This window comes from Nicotiana tomentosiformis, chromosome 9 (assembly GCF_000390325.3).
Source record: "Nicotiana tomentosiformis chromosome 9, ASM39032v3, whole genome shotgun sequence".
NCBI classification, from domain to species: domain Eukaryota; kingdom Viridiplantae; phylum Streptophyta; class Magnoliopsida; order Solanales; family Solanaceae; genus Nicotiana; species Nicotiana tomentosiformis.
In genome coordinates this window covers 102,032,842-102,048,851 of record NC_090820.1, presented here as the reverse complement: position 1 = coordinate 102,048,851, position 16,010 = coordinate 102,032,842, and the positions used below count along the sequence as shown (strand labels likewise).

Genomic DNA, 16,010 nt, shown 5'->3' with positions numbered 1-16,010 from the left:
CGTTTATAATCTTATCTTTCCGAGTATGCGCACACATCACTCTAAGAATCCTCATTTTCGCTATTTTTGTTTTCTGAATGTGTGAATTCTTGACTGACCAACATTCTGCTCCATACAATATAGTTAGTCTAACAACCACTCTATTAGAACCTTTAAATCTCGGTGACACCTTCTTATCACATAGGACATCAGATGCTAGCCTCTATTTTATCCCTCAAATTCCAAATATGACGTGACATAATCAACAATCTCCTAATTTTTTGGGTTTATTGACCCCAAATACTTAAAGCTTCCTTTTTTTGGGGATAACTAGTGTATCAATCCTGACTTTCATATCCACCTCATGCAGTGCATCACTGAAGTCCAAATATTGTCCTGCTCAATCTGAAACCTTTAGACTTTAGGGCGTGTCTCCAAACCTCTAGTCTAGTTACTCTCCCCCCTCCTGTGTCTCATCCCACCAATACTATGTTATTTGTAAATTACATACATATTACCTCCCCTTTAATATGCCTTGTCAATTCATACATCACTACGACAAATAAAAACAAGCTAAGAGTTAATCCTTGGTTTAACCCTATCATGATTGCGAAGTAATCCGAGTCTCCTCTCACTATTCTTACTCGAGTCTTGGCTCCACGTACATATACTTAATGAGTTTGATATATGCCATATGCACACCCAAGCATCTAATGTAATAAAATAAATTATTATAATCACAATTTTTTTTTACATTGTTTTAATTCATTCATGTTTTGTATTGTTCACTAGGAAATCCCAATCTTGAGTCTCACGAGAGAATTTTCATAAAATAAAAAGAATCATATTTACCTAAATAGTTCTTCTATAATTTAAGCACACATAAAACATATTTACTTATATTCTTAGAGAAACTAGAAATTTCCCTACTCAGTTTCCCCCGGTTAATTTATTCAACTTCATTTCCGCCGGGAGGCGGCTAAAATCGGAACCCAAAAAGGAAATTCCGGCGACTGATCCGGTAATTTTAATGGGTAGTTCTGAATACTGATGTCACTGTTCTGGATTGTGATTCGTCAATTAGCTGAAATCGAAGCCATGGTATTGTTCTTTCAGTTTTCCTCTCAATTACGTCTTTTGTTTTTTGGACTTAATTTTTTCACTGCGCCAATTATACAAATTTAGCAATACATAGTTTACTCTGGACTAATTTAATTTGAGGCATAGTTGATTGATTGGTTCGTACATAATAGGGCTGTAGGTTTAAGATAAAGGACACGGATCTGAAATCACGTTAATGCCTTTTTCAGGGTGTTATGATTTGTAGATTTTCATGTTTAAGTTATACTTAGATATTATTATATGCATATAAAAGATTCTGGAGTATGTAGAAAATGGATTTAAGTTTTATACACTGAAAGCTTTACACTATCAATGTAATTTAACTTGAGATAGCAGGTCGCTTACCATATTTAGTGGGTTCTTAGTTAACATCTTACCATATAGAGTTACTAATGACCTGATTGCATAAATCTTTTTTATATCGACGGTCCACATAACTTAAACCCACAGAAAATTCATGATACTAATACTGCAACCAAGGGCGGACCCACGTGTATCAAAGAGGGTTCAAATGAATCCGCTTCGTCGAAAAATATACTACGTATACATGTAATTATCATATGAAATAGAAACAATACCTTTATTTTAATAATAATGAATCCACTTGACATAGCACACCTTTGTGGCGTAGTGGTCAAGTGGGTTCAAATGCTCTAGATGGTTCAGCGTTCGAGTCTACATAACAACACTCAGTCTTTAGTTTTTGATGGTTATTAGGTATGTTTGTATGGCTGCACTACCCTTTAAGTTCACTTTAGAGCCCTAACACTTCATTTCTCTTCTGTAACGTGAAACGTGCAAGTCAATTTAAAAAACTTGCTCAACTGCCAAAGCTAAAAACATCAACTTTAAATTGATGACTTTCTTTTGTTGTCACGAATAAAAAAAGAAAAAATATAGTCGAGCAAATCTCAATTGTTATATTGGTGTCGTGTTTAATGAATCCGCTTGTGCAAAATCCTGGGATCGCCACGGACTGCAACACAACAAATAATGTTATTGTTGCACCTCACTCCTAAGATAGTTAGGTCAGCTATATGAATCATCATTATCTATGTCACTCCATTTAGACCCATCTCAATCTAATGTTCTATTATTTAGGTTCTCTAATACTAGAAGTTCTTTATATATATATATATATATATATATATATTTTACTGGCATGTAACTTCTAACGAGATTACTGGACGACCTAAGTTTTTGCACGGTGTCTCCTTCTACTTCTCCCGACGTGAAAGAAAAGAACATGGGAAGCATTTTATTCTTTTCTATCACTCTTTGTTTATTTCTAGCCTTCCCGAACTCCTAGAAGTAAAGTTTATGACATGACTAAACCTTAATCCTTACTGGTTAGTATCACCAATATATATCTTTCTCTTCCATTATACTCTTTTCACTATGTGTGCACGGATTCTTTAAGAAATTATAAGTCTTCAAGATAACTTCTTTCATGTGATTTTGTTTTACTTTGTTCTCTTTTAACCCCTTCAATCACCATAATTTCACACTTTGGATCGATGCATCTGGAGCTCAATGTGGAACACGAGGAATCATCTCAAGCGACCTTGTTATCATTGTATCCTCCATGTATGCTACTTGTACTTTCTAGGGCGTGATCATTTTTCTATGACAACTCAGCCATTCTAACATCCGCGTTTATGTGACACTCATCTTATCGATATTTTGGATCTTAGACTCCCTTACAATAATGTTGGTCTAAAATCGTTCTATAGAACTTTCTTTTTTACTTTGATGGTTACCTCCAGGGCTTAACATTTCTGTGACACTTCTCCATTTTTACTAACTTATCTTAGTTTTATGTATTACATTGTCATTTATCATACAATTCTTCTGGATATCAAGCCTTGATATCCTAAAAGGTTTTAAGACTACGATGCTTAGTCAGCAATGTTGCCTAAAACGACCCGTGAGATTTCGAATGTACTTGATGTTATTTGATATAGTAGTGATAATTCCAATTAAGTTGATTTCTGGTCCAATTATGTATATGAGTCAGATACTTACTGCTGAATGGCTTTCCAAAAGATGCATATGGATTTACTTGTAATTGTTTTTTCATTTTTTGTTCATATAAAATTTTGCTGCCACCAAACTTACAGGTTTAGATGGTGCAGTGACACATTTATTTTATTTTGAATTTTTTCCTTTCCCTCCTTTGCAGGCAACATCAAAGAAAGTAATCACAAGAGAAGAGTGGGAGAAAAGGCTCAGTGATGTAAAAATTAGAAAAGAAGATATGAATAGATTAGTGATGAACTTTTTAGTCACAGAGGGTTATGTAGAAGCAGCAGAAAAGTTCAGAATGGAATCTGGAACAGATCGTATCCTTCTATCATCTTTTGGTTGCTCATTTTATGTTATTGTATGAACTTGTGCCGTTGCATATGTACATCTAAGATTGTGCTTCTCCTTATGAATGAATAGCTGATATAGATCTTGCTACTATCACTGATCGGATGGCAGTTAAAAAGGCAGTACAGGCTGGTAATGTAGAGGATGCAATTGAGAAGGTTAATGATTTGAATCCCGAGGTATGTATGCTCTTTTTTCCCGTTTTGAATGCGTTTTGTCCTTATTATTCAGAACCAAATTCATCTTCATCTTTTGATCATATTTGGGTGGAGCAAGTTTCTCTAAGTTGACGCCAAAGACATTTCATAATGGTGAAGTCATGTTAGGTAATAACAGTCACAATAGAAATTGTGTTTTGAATGAGCTAGGTGTACCCTCCACTTTAATGAATTTACTCTTAGTTTTAGGTTCCCTGAAACACTTAGTTTAGTGTTGTAATTACCTTATTATTTTGCTACCCCGTTGATAAGTCATGAATTTGTATTCGTTTTAGGTTTTCCCAGCTTACACGCACCTCGACTATTCCACCGGGAACCTGCTACCTCCCATCAACATAGGTACCGGGTAATTATGCCCACCAAGGCTTAGGTAAATGAGAAGAAATCACTATGCCCTTCGTTTGCAATTTATGTGACACATTTTCTTTATTAGTCCGTTTAAAAAAGAATGACATATTTATATATTTGGGAATAATTTAACTTTAAAATTTTCATTCCCTTAATGAGAAGCTTTTATAGCCACACAAATGTTATAGACACAAGGCTTCACTCTTTATACTTTGAAGACCACAAATTTGAAAAGTTTCTCTTTTTTTCTTAAACTACGAGCCAAGTCAAGGTGTGTCATATAAATTGAAACGAAGGGAATACTTTTTTTTTGCCTCCATTGAGATTTGAACCTGTGATTTTGTTTACCCGAAAAACGGATAAAGTTGAATTTATACGTAGTTCTAAGGATACGTGGTATAACTCGGCACAAATCGGAAAGTAGGTAGAAATATATTGAATATTGACTTATAAAGAATGAAATACAAATCAAGTTGAGTGAAAAATATTTTATGAACAAGCAAGATGAATCAATGTACTAAGCCCAAAAAAGGATAATCTCTATATGAATATCGGTATGTTTTTCTCTGTGAATAATATGAGAGTGTAAGAATGCCTTCAATGTTGGATCCCTTACAGAAATAGTAGCTATCCTCTTATAGTGGAGGAATCCTATTTTAGATATAATTAAAAATACATAGTGGGGATCCCATGATAGATTAGCTTTTTCCTAATTTCCGCTGAGATTCTCTCCCTTAGTGCGGCTGTAACGGCTCTTGTCTCTTGGCTCGATCTTGGTCGGATTCGGTATTGGTCGATTTCCAGATTTAGAGCTCGATATTAACTCGAGCTCGATATTGACTCGAGCTCAATATTGGCTCGGGGCTTGGTATCGAATCGGGCTCGATATTGGTCGGTCTCTGGCTCTTAAGCTCGACGACACCGCTTCACTTCATAGTTCGATTTGGACTCGGGCTCGGTAATGACTTCGAGCTTGGTATTTGATCGGTCCCAGAAATTTGAGCTCGGTAACCTGGCTTCGGATCTCATACCTGATATTACGAAGATAACCTTCGGTCTATTATGTTCCAATCTTGACTAATCATACGAAAGTCGAAACCGGTTTTGACCGTATACAGATAGCCCCCTCGTTTCTCGGGAAGAATGTGGCGAGAAACGACATAATTTTCCAACGGCATGGCTCGATTCAAACTGACATTTGTATCGAGCCCGACCACGACGTACATGATAGATGTCCCGTCGGTTCAGTTTACCAAGGCATTAAATGCGTGTCAGACGATGGTCGGCCATTGTTGACATTGAACCGTCATTGCCAACCCTATAAATAGCCTCTCTTTTTACCACTTTTTACCTTTACATCTCCAAATATTCTAAGTTCCCTTTCGTATCTTCTGAGTTCTTCATCAGTAAATTTGTGATTTTCACTGCAAAATCCCTCTTCAGAACACCAAATCTTGTCATCTTCCTCTATCTTCAAATCCCAATGGCGAAAACGTCAAAAACCGTTCCTTAGAAAGAAAAAGCTTCCTCTTCGCGGCTCGTTGGCGACAAAACACCGGTGGAGCCACGACCTGAGGAGTGTGTTCCCGGGGGGTGTGTTCTTACCTTCGATTTTAAGATCGACAAAGCTTCGCCGGTTCCTGGTCGATGCGAGCCAGTATCGAGGTATATGTGCTCGATAACCGAGGGCCATTTTGAACAGTTAAGGAAAGATTGCAACTGGGAGGACAAAGAAGTAATTTATCCAAGTACCTCTGCATTCGATCTTCTCGGACTTCAAAAGTCCCGTTGACTTGATTTACCACGAGGAGGGAATCACATTTAGCCTCAACCTCGGCTCCCAAACTTCTGGCTAGTTCGAGACCTGCAATCACGGCCTCATACTCGGCCTCATTGTTAGTCAATTTTGTAGTTTTAATAGACTGTCTAACTACATTACCTGCGGGCGATTTTAGTACGATGCCCAGTCCGAACCCCTTTGCGTTCGAGGCACCGTCCGTAAAGAGGGTCCAGACTCCCGAAGAGATACCCGATTTTATCAGTAATACTTTTTCAATCTCGGGTAAGAAGGCCGGCGTAAAGTCAGCCACGAAGTCCGCTAAGATTTGAGATTTGATGGCAGTTCAAGGTCGATACTCGATGTCGTACCTGCCAATCTTTATGGCCCATTTGCTTTTCGGGATTGAGCTTCATATTGTACTCCCTTAGTATGTCGAAAGTTTCCTGCAAATGCTTTAAATGGTCCTCTGCTCACAGGGATTTAACTAATATGTCATCAATATAAACTTCCATTGATTTTTTTATTTGCTTTTCGAACATTCTGTTTACTAGGCGTTGATAAGTTGCACCAGCATTTTTTAGGCCAAATGGCATTACATTATAACAGTAGGTCACGTACTTAGTGATAAATGAGGTCTTTTCCTGATCCTCCGGGTTCATCTGTATTTGGTTGTATCCGGAATAGGCATCGAGAAAACTGAGAGTCTCGTGGCCGGCCATGGCATCGATCATACGATCGATATTAGGCAAAGGAAAAGAGTTCTTAGGGCATGCTTTATTCAGGTCTTTATAATCTATACACATTCTAAGTTTGTTCCCCTTTTTAGGGAATACCACCACATTTGCTAGCCATGCAGGGTACTTTACTTCCCGAATGGACTCTTCTATTTTAAGGAGTTTGGTTACCTCGTCTTTGATGAAGGCGTGTTTGACCTCGGACTGGGGCCTTCTTTTTTGTTTTACCGGGTGGAATTTTGGGTCTAAGCTTAGCTTATGAGTGGTGATTCCCGGTGGGATCCCTGTCATGTCAAGATGGGACCAAGCGAAACAGTCTATGTTAGCTATAAGAAATTGAATAAGCTTTCTCCTGAGCTCGGGATCTAACCCCGTGTCCAGGTATGCCTTTCGTTCGGGCAAATATTCGACTAGTATGACTTGCTCCAGTTCTTCGATTGTTGATTGGGTGACGTCGGAATCATCGGGAACCACGAAAGATCGAGGGATCCTATGTTCATCATCTTCGTCAGTCTTATGATTCTCTAATTGGGTCGAAGCTGACGTTTGTAATTGCTATTTGGTATTTCGTTCCTCCTTCGAATCCGATCCTTTTGTTGATAATAGTGATGATATCGGAATCACTTCATCGACGGCAAACATTTCTTTTGCGGCCGGTTGCTCCCCGTAAACCGTTTTGATTCCCTTCGATGTTGGGAACTTCAAAACCTGGTGGAGGGTCGAGGGTATAACCCCCATATTGTGGATCCACGACCTTCCGAACAGGGCGTTATATCTCATATCGCCTTCGATCACGTGGAACTTTGTTTCTTGGATGGTTCCGGCCACGTTAACTGGCAAGATTATTTCGCCCTTAGTAGTTTCACATGCTATATTGAATCCGTTTAGTACCAAGGTTGCGGGCACGACCTGGTCTTGTAGACCGTGTTGCTGTACGACCCTTGATCGCATGATGTTGGCCGAACTACCTAGATCAATTAACACACGTTTAACTTGAGTTTTATTCATAAGTACAAATATTACCAGTGCATCGTTATGTGGTTGCATGATTCCTTCTGCGTCTTCGTTATTAAAGGACAAGGTTCCTTCAAGGGTGTAATCCTGAGTCCGGGATCGCTTTTCTCTTACAACCGACATCTTAGTGCATTTAAGCACTGGCCCCTGGGGGTATCGATCCCACCAATGATCATGTTGATGATGTGTTGTGGCTCTTCTTGTTCGTTTTGTCTATTGAAATTCCTGTTTTTGAAATGATTTTTGGCCCTGTCACTTAAAAATTCTCGAATGTGCCTTTTGTTGAATAACCGAGCTACCTCCTCTCTTAGTTGCCTGCAATCTTCCGTTCTGTGGCCATGAGTGCCATGATATTCGCACATTTGATTGGGATTCCTCTCGGCAGGATCGGTCTGCATAGATCGAGGCCATTTAGTATTTTTGATGCGTCCGATAGCCGATACTATAGCGGATGCATCGATGCTGAAGTTATACTCCGATAACCGAGGTGCTTCCTTAGGTCCAGTATGCCTGTCGAACCCATTCCTGTTCATCAGCCCCCGAGGCCCTTGGCCTCGATCATTTCTCTTTTCGCCTCGTACGGGGTTGCGTGAAGGTTCGCTACCCCTACGATATCCGTTATACGACCGGTATCGATCCTTGTTTGACCTTGGTTCTTGGTCGATATCCCTTTTAATATCGAACCCAGAACCCGATTGGTCGTCTTCGACTCTTATTTTGGATTGATACCGATTGTACACATCGACCCAAATAATAGCTGGGTACTCGATCAGGTTATGCTTCAGCCGCCGTGAAGCCATCGAGTTTCGTTCGTTTAGACCTTGAGTGAAAGCTTGAACAGCCCAATCGTCTGTGACTGATGGTAGATCCATTCGCTCCATTTGGAAACGAGATACGAATTCTCTTAACATCTCGTTATCCTTTTGTCTTACCTTGAATAGGTCCGACTTCCTGGTCTCGACCTTTATGGCCCCAGCATGTGCTTTTACGAAAGAATCTGCAAGCATAGAAAAAGAATCAATAGAGTTGGACGGTAAATTATGATACCATATCATTTCTCCCTTTGACTGGGTTTCACCGAATTTTTTCAATAATACAGATTCGATCTCATCATCCTCTAGATCGTTCCCTTTGATGGCACATATGTAAGAGGTGACATGTTCGTTGGGGTCGGTCGTTCCATTATATTTAGGAATCTCGGGCATGCGAAACTTCTTTGGGATCGGTTTAGGAGCCGCGCTCGGGGGGAAAGGCTTTTGTATGAATTTTTTGGAATCTAAGCCCTTCAATATCGGTGGTGCCCCCGGGATTTGATCAACCCTGGAGTTATATGTTTTCACTTTTTTGTCGTTTGCCTCGATCCTCCTTTCTCCTAACTCTATTCGTTTTGTCAGTTCTTCGAGCATCTTAACAATTTCGGGATTAGTCCCCGATTCTTGCTCATTTGACCTTACTATAGCTGGCCCCGTTTTGTGGGTGACTTCTTGGGGTGGACTGGGCTCGAGTCTGGTCGGTGCCTGGGTTTGGCTCTGCAACTGGGCTATTGCTGCTTGTTGAGCTTGCAACATCTCGAAGATCATACGCAAACTGATTTCGTTTTCCTCAGCGTTTTGGGTATTTCGAGTTGCATACCGAGTTCCACCATGAATTCTATTTTCAGGGTCGGAACGTTGGTTCGCCTCCATGGCCGCATGTGAATTGACGTCTATTGGCTCTTTGACCCGAGCTCCAACGGGATCGACGAGTGGCCTTCCACCCTCGGGGGTTAAGTTGTTGTTCTCATCTTGAAGGCCAACTTTGTTGTCGATAGGTAGGGCCATTAATTGAGAATTCGTCGTTTTCAACCTGAAATTAAAGATACTTCCAAGAGCAAGTGTAAAATGGTGTGTTTTGTAGAGATTCGTACCAAACAATCACTGTTATCCTTAGCCTCACGGTGGGCGCCAAACTGTTTACCCGAAAAACGGATAGAGTTGAATTTATACGTAGTTCTAAGGATACGTGGTATAACTCGACACAAATCGGAAAGTAGGTAGAAATATATTGAATATTGACTTATAAAGAATGAAATACAAACCAAGTTGAGTAGAAAATATTTTATGAACAAGCAAGATAAATCAATGTACTAAGCCCAAAAAAGTATAATCTCTATATGAATATCGGTATGTTTTTCTCTGTGAATAATATGAGAGTGTAAGAATGCCTTCAATGTTGGATCCCTTACAGAAATAGTAGCTATCCCTCTTATAGTGGAGGAATCCTATTTTAGATATAATTAAAAATACATAGTGGGGATCCCATGATAGATTAGCTTTTCCCTAATTTCCGCTGAGATTCTCTCCCTTAGTGCGGCTGTAACGATTCTTGTCTCTTGGCTCGATCTTGGTCGGATTCGGTATTGGTCGATTTTCAGATTTAGAGCTCGATATTAACTCGAGCTCGATATTGGTTCGGTATCGAATCGGGCTCGATATTGATTGGTTTTTGGCTCTTAAGCTCGACGACACCGCTTCACTTCATAGTTCGATTTGGATTCAGGCTCGGTAATGACTTCGAGCTCGTTATTTGATCGGTCCCATAAATTTGAGCTCGGTAACCTGGCTTCGGATCTCATACCCGATATTATGAAGATGATCTTCGGTCCATTATGTTCCAATCTTGACTAATCATACGAAGGTCGAAACCGATCTTAACCGTATACAGACTCCATGTGTTTTCTCCCACTTCAATGACTAGTGGGCGACAACCTTGGTGCAATTTATATTTTTTCTTTTAATTCCATAAAGTAGATAATATAGAATGAGTACTACACTACACATTTTGATAAGGTAAATTGTATTAATCAAAAGGGGGAGAACTCCCGTGTACACAAAGTATACCAAAGACGTAGAGAATTTACATCAAAACATGATTCTCTACAAAGGACGCCCAATCTTCTATACAAGTAGGGGCTAAGTGAGTGCACCAAAAAGCGATCAAAGATAAAAGACTATTCTTAAGATGTGAAAAAGGAGACTCAATCTCCTCAAAAGCTCTCCTATTTTTCTCCCCCCATACTACCCACATGAGAGCTAACGGAGCGAATTTCCATGCCTTTTGCTTTCTTCTTCTACGAAAACTGCCCCAGCTATATAACATTTCCTTTACAGTGCTTGGCATCACCCATTGAACACCAAAGAGATTCAGGATTGCCCTCCACAAAGCTGAGGACACAGGGCAATGCAACATAAGGTGATCAACTTCTTCTCCCGAGCTTTTACACATGTAGCACCAACTAACAAGTGTAATTCCCCTTTTTCGGAGATTTTCAGCAGTCAAGATCACTCCACTTGCCGCTAGCCATGCAAAAAAGCACACCTTCGTGGGCGCCCTAGGAATCCAGATCGAGGAGTATGGAAAAGTGGTCTCCTCTCTCACCAACATACTCTGGTAAAAAGACTTTACGGTGAACAAACCATCGCCACGCAAGCCCCATCTCCAAGAGTCGCAGGATGGCTGGAGCATGTCTTGCCCGTATAGCAGTGCCAACAAAACTTGAAGCTCCGCAATCTCCCAATCTTGCATGTTCCTCCTGAATGAGAGGTCCCATACTACCCTCCCTTCCTGCTCCTTGCGAATCTGTTGGACCATCAGTTCCTTCTGGTTTGAAACTCTGAAGACGTGGGGGAAGGAGACCCTCAAAGAATCCTCTCCACACCACCTATGATTCCAAAAGCTGATTCTCCTTCCATCTCCCACCCTGTAAGTGATGTTGCCACTGAATGCTTCCCAATTCTTCATGATACTCCTCCACATGCCACACCCGAAAGGTGTTGTGATCGCCTTGGTCCTCCACCCCCCTCCCGTTGAATCATACTTTTCTACTATGACCTCCCTCCATAGAGCATGCTCTTCTACCTCGAATCTCCACAGCCACTTTCCCATTAAAGCTCTGTTAAATACCCTAAGGTCTTTCACTTCAAGTCCACCCCACTTCTTTGGGGAAGTGACTGTTTGCCAATTCACTAGATGAAACTTTCTAGTTCCATCCGCCGCATCCCATAGAAAGTTCCTTTGAAGTCTTTCCAGTTTTTCTGTGATGCTCACCGGTGCTTGCAGCAGGGATAAGTAATAGAAATTTCTAAATGCTTCCATGAAAATAGTGGTGAAAAACTGGGCTAGCTTATTTGCTATCAGGGTCAGAGTACGTAAATACTTGGCTTGGAGGGGCTATTGTGCCCACCTGCCTTTTCTTTTAAGTTTTAATATATCACTTATATATCTATATGTCCATCTCGGACAAGGTGCTTTTCCTGCACATTCGTGAAATTTGCATCAGCATCCAAAAGATATGAGCGTGGCTATATGTATAACACTTCTTTAATATGGTTAAAAAATATTAAGGAAATTTGAAGATTTTATCCTCTATTTGGTATCTTGTTAGTTTGATTAGAGCAAACTTATACTTGTCGTCTTCAATTTATCCCACATAAGAAGAATGACATTGAGGTAAGACTAAATGAGATTGCGATTTTTAAATGCAAACATCAGATATCATAATTGATTGTATATGTTACACGGTTACACCTCAGTGAATTCTGATTTTTCCTTTTCAAAAGAAAAAAAGAAGCCAGATATCCAGTGAAATGCAACATATAGAATCAAATATGATGACTGAAATTGGGCCGTGCTATGCGTAGTGTATTTGATAGGAAGATACCTACCAGAGTGAAAGACAAATTTCATAAAATGGTCATGAGATTAAAAGTATTATATGGGAGGAGACACAACATATTCGCAGGACGAGTGTCGCAAGAATACAGTTTTTAAGATGGATATATGGTCATCCAAGATTAGACAAGATTAAAAATGATTATATTAGATAGAAGGTGCAAGTAGTACATATAGAGAAAATAATAGGAGAAGGTGCCTGAGATTGATTGTTCATGTCCCACGTAAACTTCCAAATGCACTAGTCTGTACTCTGTAGGTGTAACACAATGATTGGAAGTGTTAAAATAGTATGCAATAGACATAAAATCACATGCAGGGATGTTGTCACGGAACACTTCCTTTTTTTTGATGAAGAATCTTGGAACACTTAATATCTTTCTAATCCAAGCAGATTTCATTTGAGTATAAGTTCTACGCACACTTCATTTAAAAAGGCAATTGAACGTAATTTTCCATACAAACATTAATTGGAAATCTTTTTAAAAAGGAAGCAATCTTCTATAAAAGGTCAAAATACACTCATAGTGTAAAATTTTGCTTACACTTTCGGTGCATTCATATAACTTAGATATGACAAAGGATAATATAGGCGATGCAAACTAATTGTGATTAAAGAGAAGGCACACTTGCATTAGGTTATGTTTATTGTTAATCAGGAGTCTTTTTACTTTTTAGTTTGGTTATTGTATGGCATGTTAAGGATATGTATGAGATTTAAAGAATAATTAGTTCTTCTCCTAAAAGACAAATTAGAAAGAAGTGGAGTGGAACGGCTCTAGATAGAGCATAATAATATATAGGATTTATATAGACGATCCGAACTAGTTTGAGATTGAATGTTGTAGTAACTTTTTACCTTCTCTTTTCTATTGTTCTAGTTTTGTGGGATTAAAGGAGGATTTTGTGGATAGAAATGAAAAAGGAACAAAAAGTTGAGGACGAAAGGTCCTTCTATGAACAGAACAAAAGTTTTGTTTGCAATTGGAGTAATTTTTGGACAGAAATAATATTTGTTTCCCGTGAATTTGAACAAAAAATGCCCTCTATTTGGTGTAAAATGTAGTACTCTGAATTTCTTTTTCTGCAGACAACATATATAAGCGTCTACTTGATGTTTCTTATCGTGTTCTGTGCTTTTATCTGGAAGGTAACTAGAGTCTTGAAGAAGTAATGGAATTTTGTATATTGAAAATTGAACCGAACTCTGTATCCTAATTTTTCAAGGAAATAGTGCATAAAAATGAAGTGCTTCCTCTCGATCATAGCCATTCTATCTGTGAACTGTCTGGGTAACAGAGATCCTTTCTATCCAAAGCCTCGACTTCCTCCTTTGATCTGAACTTAGATGAGATGCTCGCTATGTGAAACTTTCAACTTTCCTTCTCTAGTAAGAATTTCAACGAGACCAAGAGGGACCATGAGTTTACTTTCTACATGGGCATGTGTTTTCTAATTTGTATTATTATGCATCGTAAAAGACCCCAGATTGAAGAGAATTCATTGCTTCCATATAGCCATTATCACTTATAAATCAGATCAGGGATGTGATAAACCTAAGCTTACGCTAGGAAAAAAATTATGGTAGGTGCTTCTCTCTTTTATCTTTTCTTTGTTTTATTGTTATGTGCTGCCCTTGGCGTAACTGGTAAAGTTGCTGTCATGTGACCAGGAGGTCACGGGTTCAAGCCGTGAAAACAGCCTCTTGCAGAAATGCAGGGTAAGGCTGCGTGCTATAGACCCTTGTGGTCCGGCCCTTCCCCGGACCCCGCGCATAGCGGGAGCTTGCACTAAGCTCCAGGCTGCCCTTTTTTTATTGTTATGTGCTGCAAGTGCATATTTGTAGCATGTGTGCTTTGCCTTTGCGTTTCTTGTAACTTTCTCTTGTATCATCTAAAGAACTTACTAATTAAGAGATTCTTCAGACTCGGGAGTAAATTTTGCAAAATGAACGCCCACTTATTGTGAATTGCAACTTAGGTTGATATAATACACTTAATAATTTTGATTGATTATAACATAGTTTTACCTTCTTGGATGCAGATCCTGGATACAAACCCCCAGCTCTTTTTCCACCTCCAGCAACAAAGGCTGATAGAGTTGATAAGGAATGGGAAGCTTGAGGAGGCTTTGGAGTTCGCTCAAGAGGAGCTCGCTCCGAGAGGAGAGGAAAATGTAACTATTAATTTATAGATCTCTCCTCTTGATTTCCCTAAAATTGTGCTTTTTAGCCAATGTCAGAGTTGCTCCTTTAGTAACATGTAGGCCACGAGTTTGAGGCTTGAACACCCTTTGCAGAAATGTAAGGGGAAGGCTGCGATTGGCGTATGTCCTCTGTTCCCACTCATTCACTAGCTAGGGAGCATTTCATGCATGGGGATGCCTAAAAAAAGGCAATACAAGCCTGATCTAGATGACTGTTTAATCTTGTAAATTACATATATTTGGAAATGTAAGTAGGAATTTAGTATTTGAAAGGATTATTGAATTTTTAAGTGATCTTCCCTGTCTCCATGCCTAAGCCGCTGACGCCAGGGGTCCTTGCTCTTGGTTGGCTTCCCTAGGAGAGGTTGGGGAGGCTACCGAGCATTATGGGACGCGAGGCAAAATCTACTTTTGTCATCTGATGACTCGGCTTGAGATTAACACCAACTTTCACTCTCAGAGAAAAGCTTTGGATGGCGTAATCCTATATGTAACCCGACCACTTTATTACATGATTGATTTAATTGCTTTTCTGCAGCAAAGTTTCTTAGAAGAATTGGAGAAAACTGTTGCATTATTGGCCTTTGAAGATGTATCCAACTGCCCCGTCGGAGAGCTTCTAGATGTATCACAGCGGCTAAAGACCGCAAGTGAGGTAAATGCTGCAATCCTCACTAGCCAAAGCCATGAAAAAGGTTAGTCTCCTTTTCATTAACGATCACGTTGCTAGTCATTCTTCTCATCTCTCTGTGAAGATATGAGAAAAATCTTTTGTTCTTTTTATTTTTTGGGACATCGAATCAAAGAAAAGATACTTGTGTGATGCGACCTAATTGAGAATATTTATGTATAAAAGATCCATAAATATTGAAGATGTTAATATGATTTATCTTGATTAAACAGATCCAAAGCTTCCTAGTCTATTGAAGATGTTAATATGGGCACAAAACCAGCTTGGTGAAAAAGCCGTTTATCCGCGCATAAATGATTTATCGACTGCTGCACTGGAAGATCCTGCTCTTTGAAGGATGACTGTATGTTCCTTGATGCATGATTCAAGTTGCCTGTATCAAGATGTTGTTTCTACTTTCAAGAACTATAGCTGCTTATTATGGTTTTCTTAGATTGAAGTATGTGTCTGTTTATACTATGTAAATGAACATAGTTTACTTTCTTATCGTATCAAAGGTTACATAAATTTAGTTTGTACTTTTCATATCATAACATGTCTATGGAATTTGTGGAAAACATACAAAGAAAATAAGCTTTTGAATCTCATGCAAAGCTCCCTAACTAACCAAACATAACTTATGAATCTCATCCATTCATCTCTCAATCTTCAAAATAAAGACACATACATTGGAACCCATTTGAGAAATCAATCAAAACTTTAGGACAAAGGGTGTGTTTGGTACGAAGGAAAATGTTTTCATGGAAAATAAGTGGTATTATCACTTATTTTTCCTTGTTTGGTTGGTGAGTGGAAAACTTTTTCCGAAAAATATTTTAGTGTTTGGTTAGAGAGTA

General features: G+C 39.2%; 1 protein-coding gene across 1 annotated transcript; it reads left to right on the top strand.

The window, feature by feature from the left end:
• Positions 1-771: 771 nt before the first annotated feature.
• Positions 772-15,692, top strand: LOC104115595 (protein GID8 homolog). Its single transcript, XM_070185811.1, has 6 exons — positions 772-1,080; positions 3,284-3,443; positions 3,547-3,653; positions 14,322-14,453; positions 15,022-15,178; positions 15,387-15,692. Exons 1-6 carry the CDS (start codon positions 1,030-1,032, stop codon positions 15,506-15,508), a joined length of 729 nt encoding a protein of 242 aa, XP_070041912.1. The 5' UTR covers positions 772-1,029; the 3' UTR covers positions 15,509-15,692.
• Positions 15,693-16,010: the final 318 nt, after the last annotated feature.

Coding starts and splice junctions, on each gene's coding strand:
- LOC104115595 (XM_070185811.1), top strand. CDS start 1,030: ATGTCACTGTTCTGGATTGTGATTCGTCAATTAGCTGAAATCGAAGCC. Junction 1,081..3,283: donor TAGCTGAAATCGAAGCCATG/GTATTGTTCTTT, acceptor CCTCCTTTGCAG/GCAACATCAAAGAAAGTAAT. Junction 3,654..14,321: donor TTAATGATTTGAATCCCGAG/GTATGTATGCTC, acceptor TCTTGGATGCAG/ATCCTGGATACAAACCCCCA.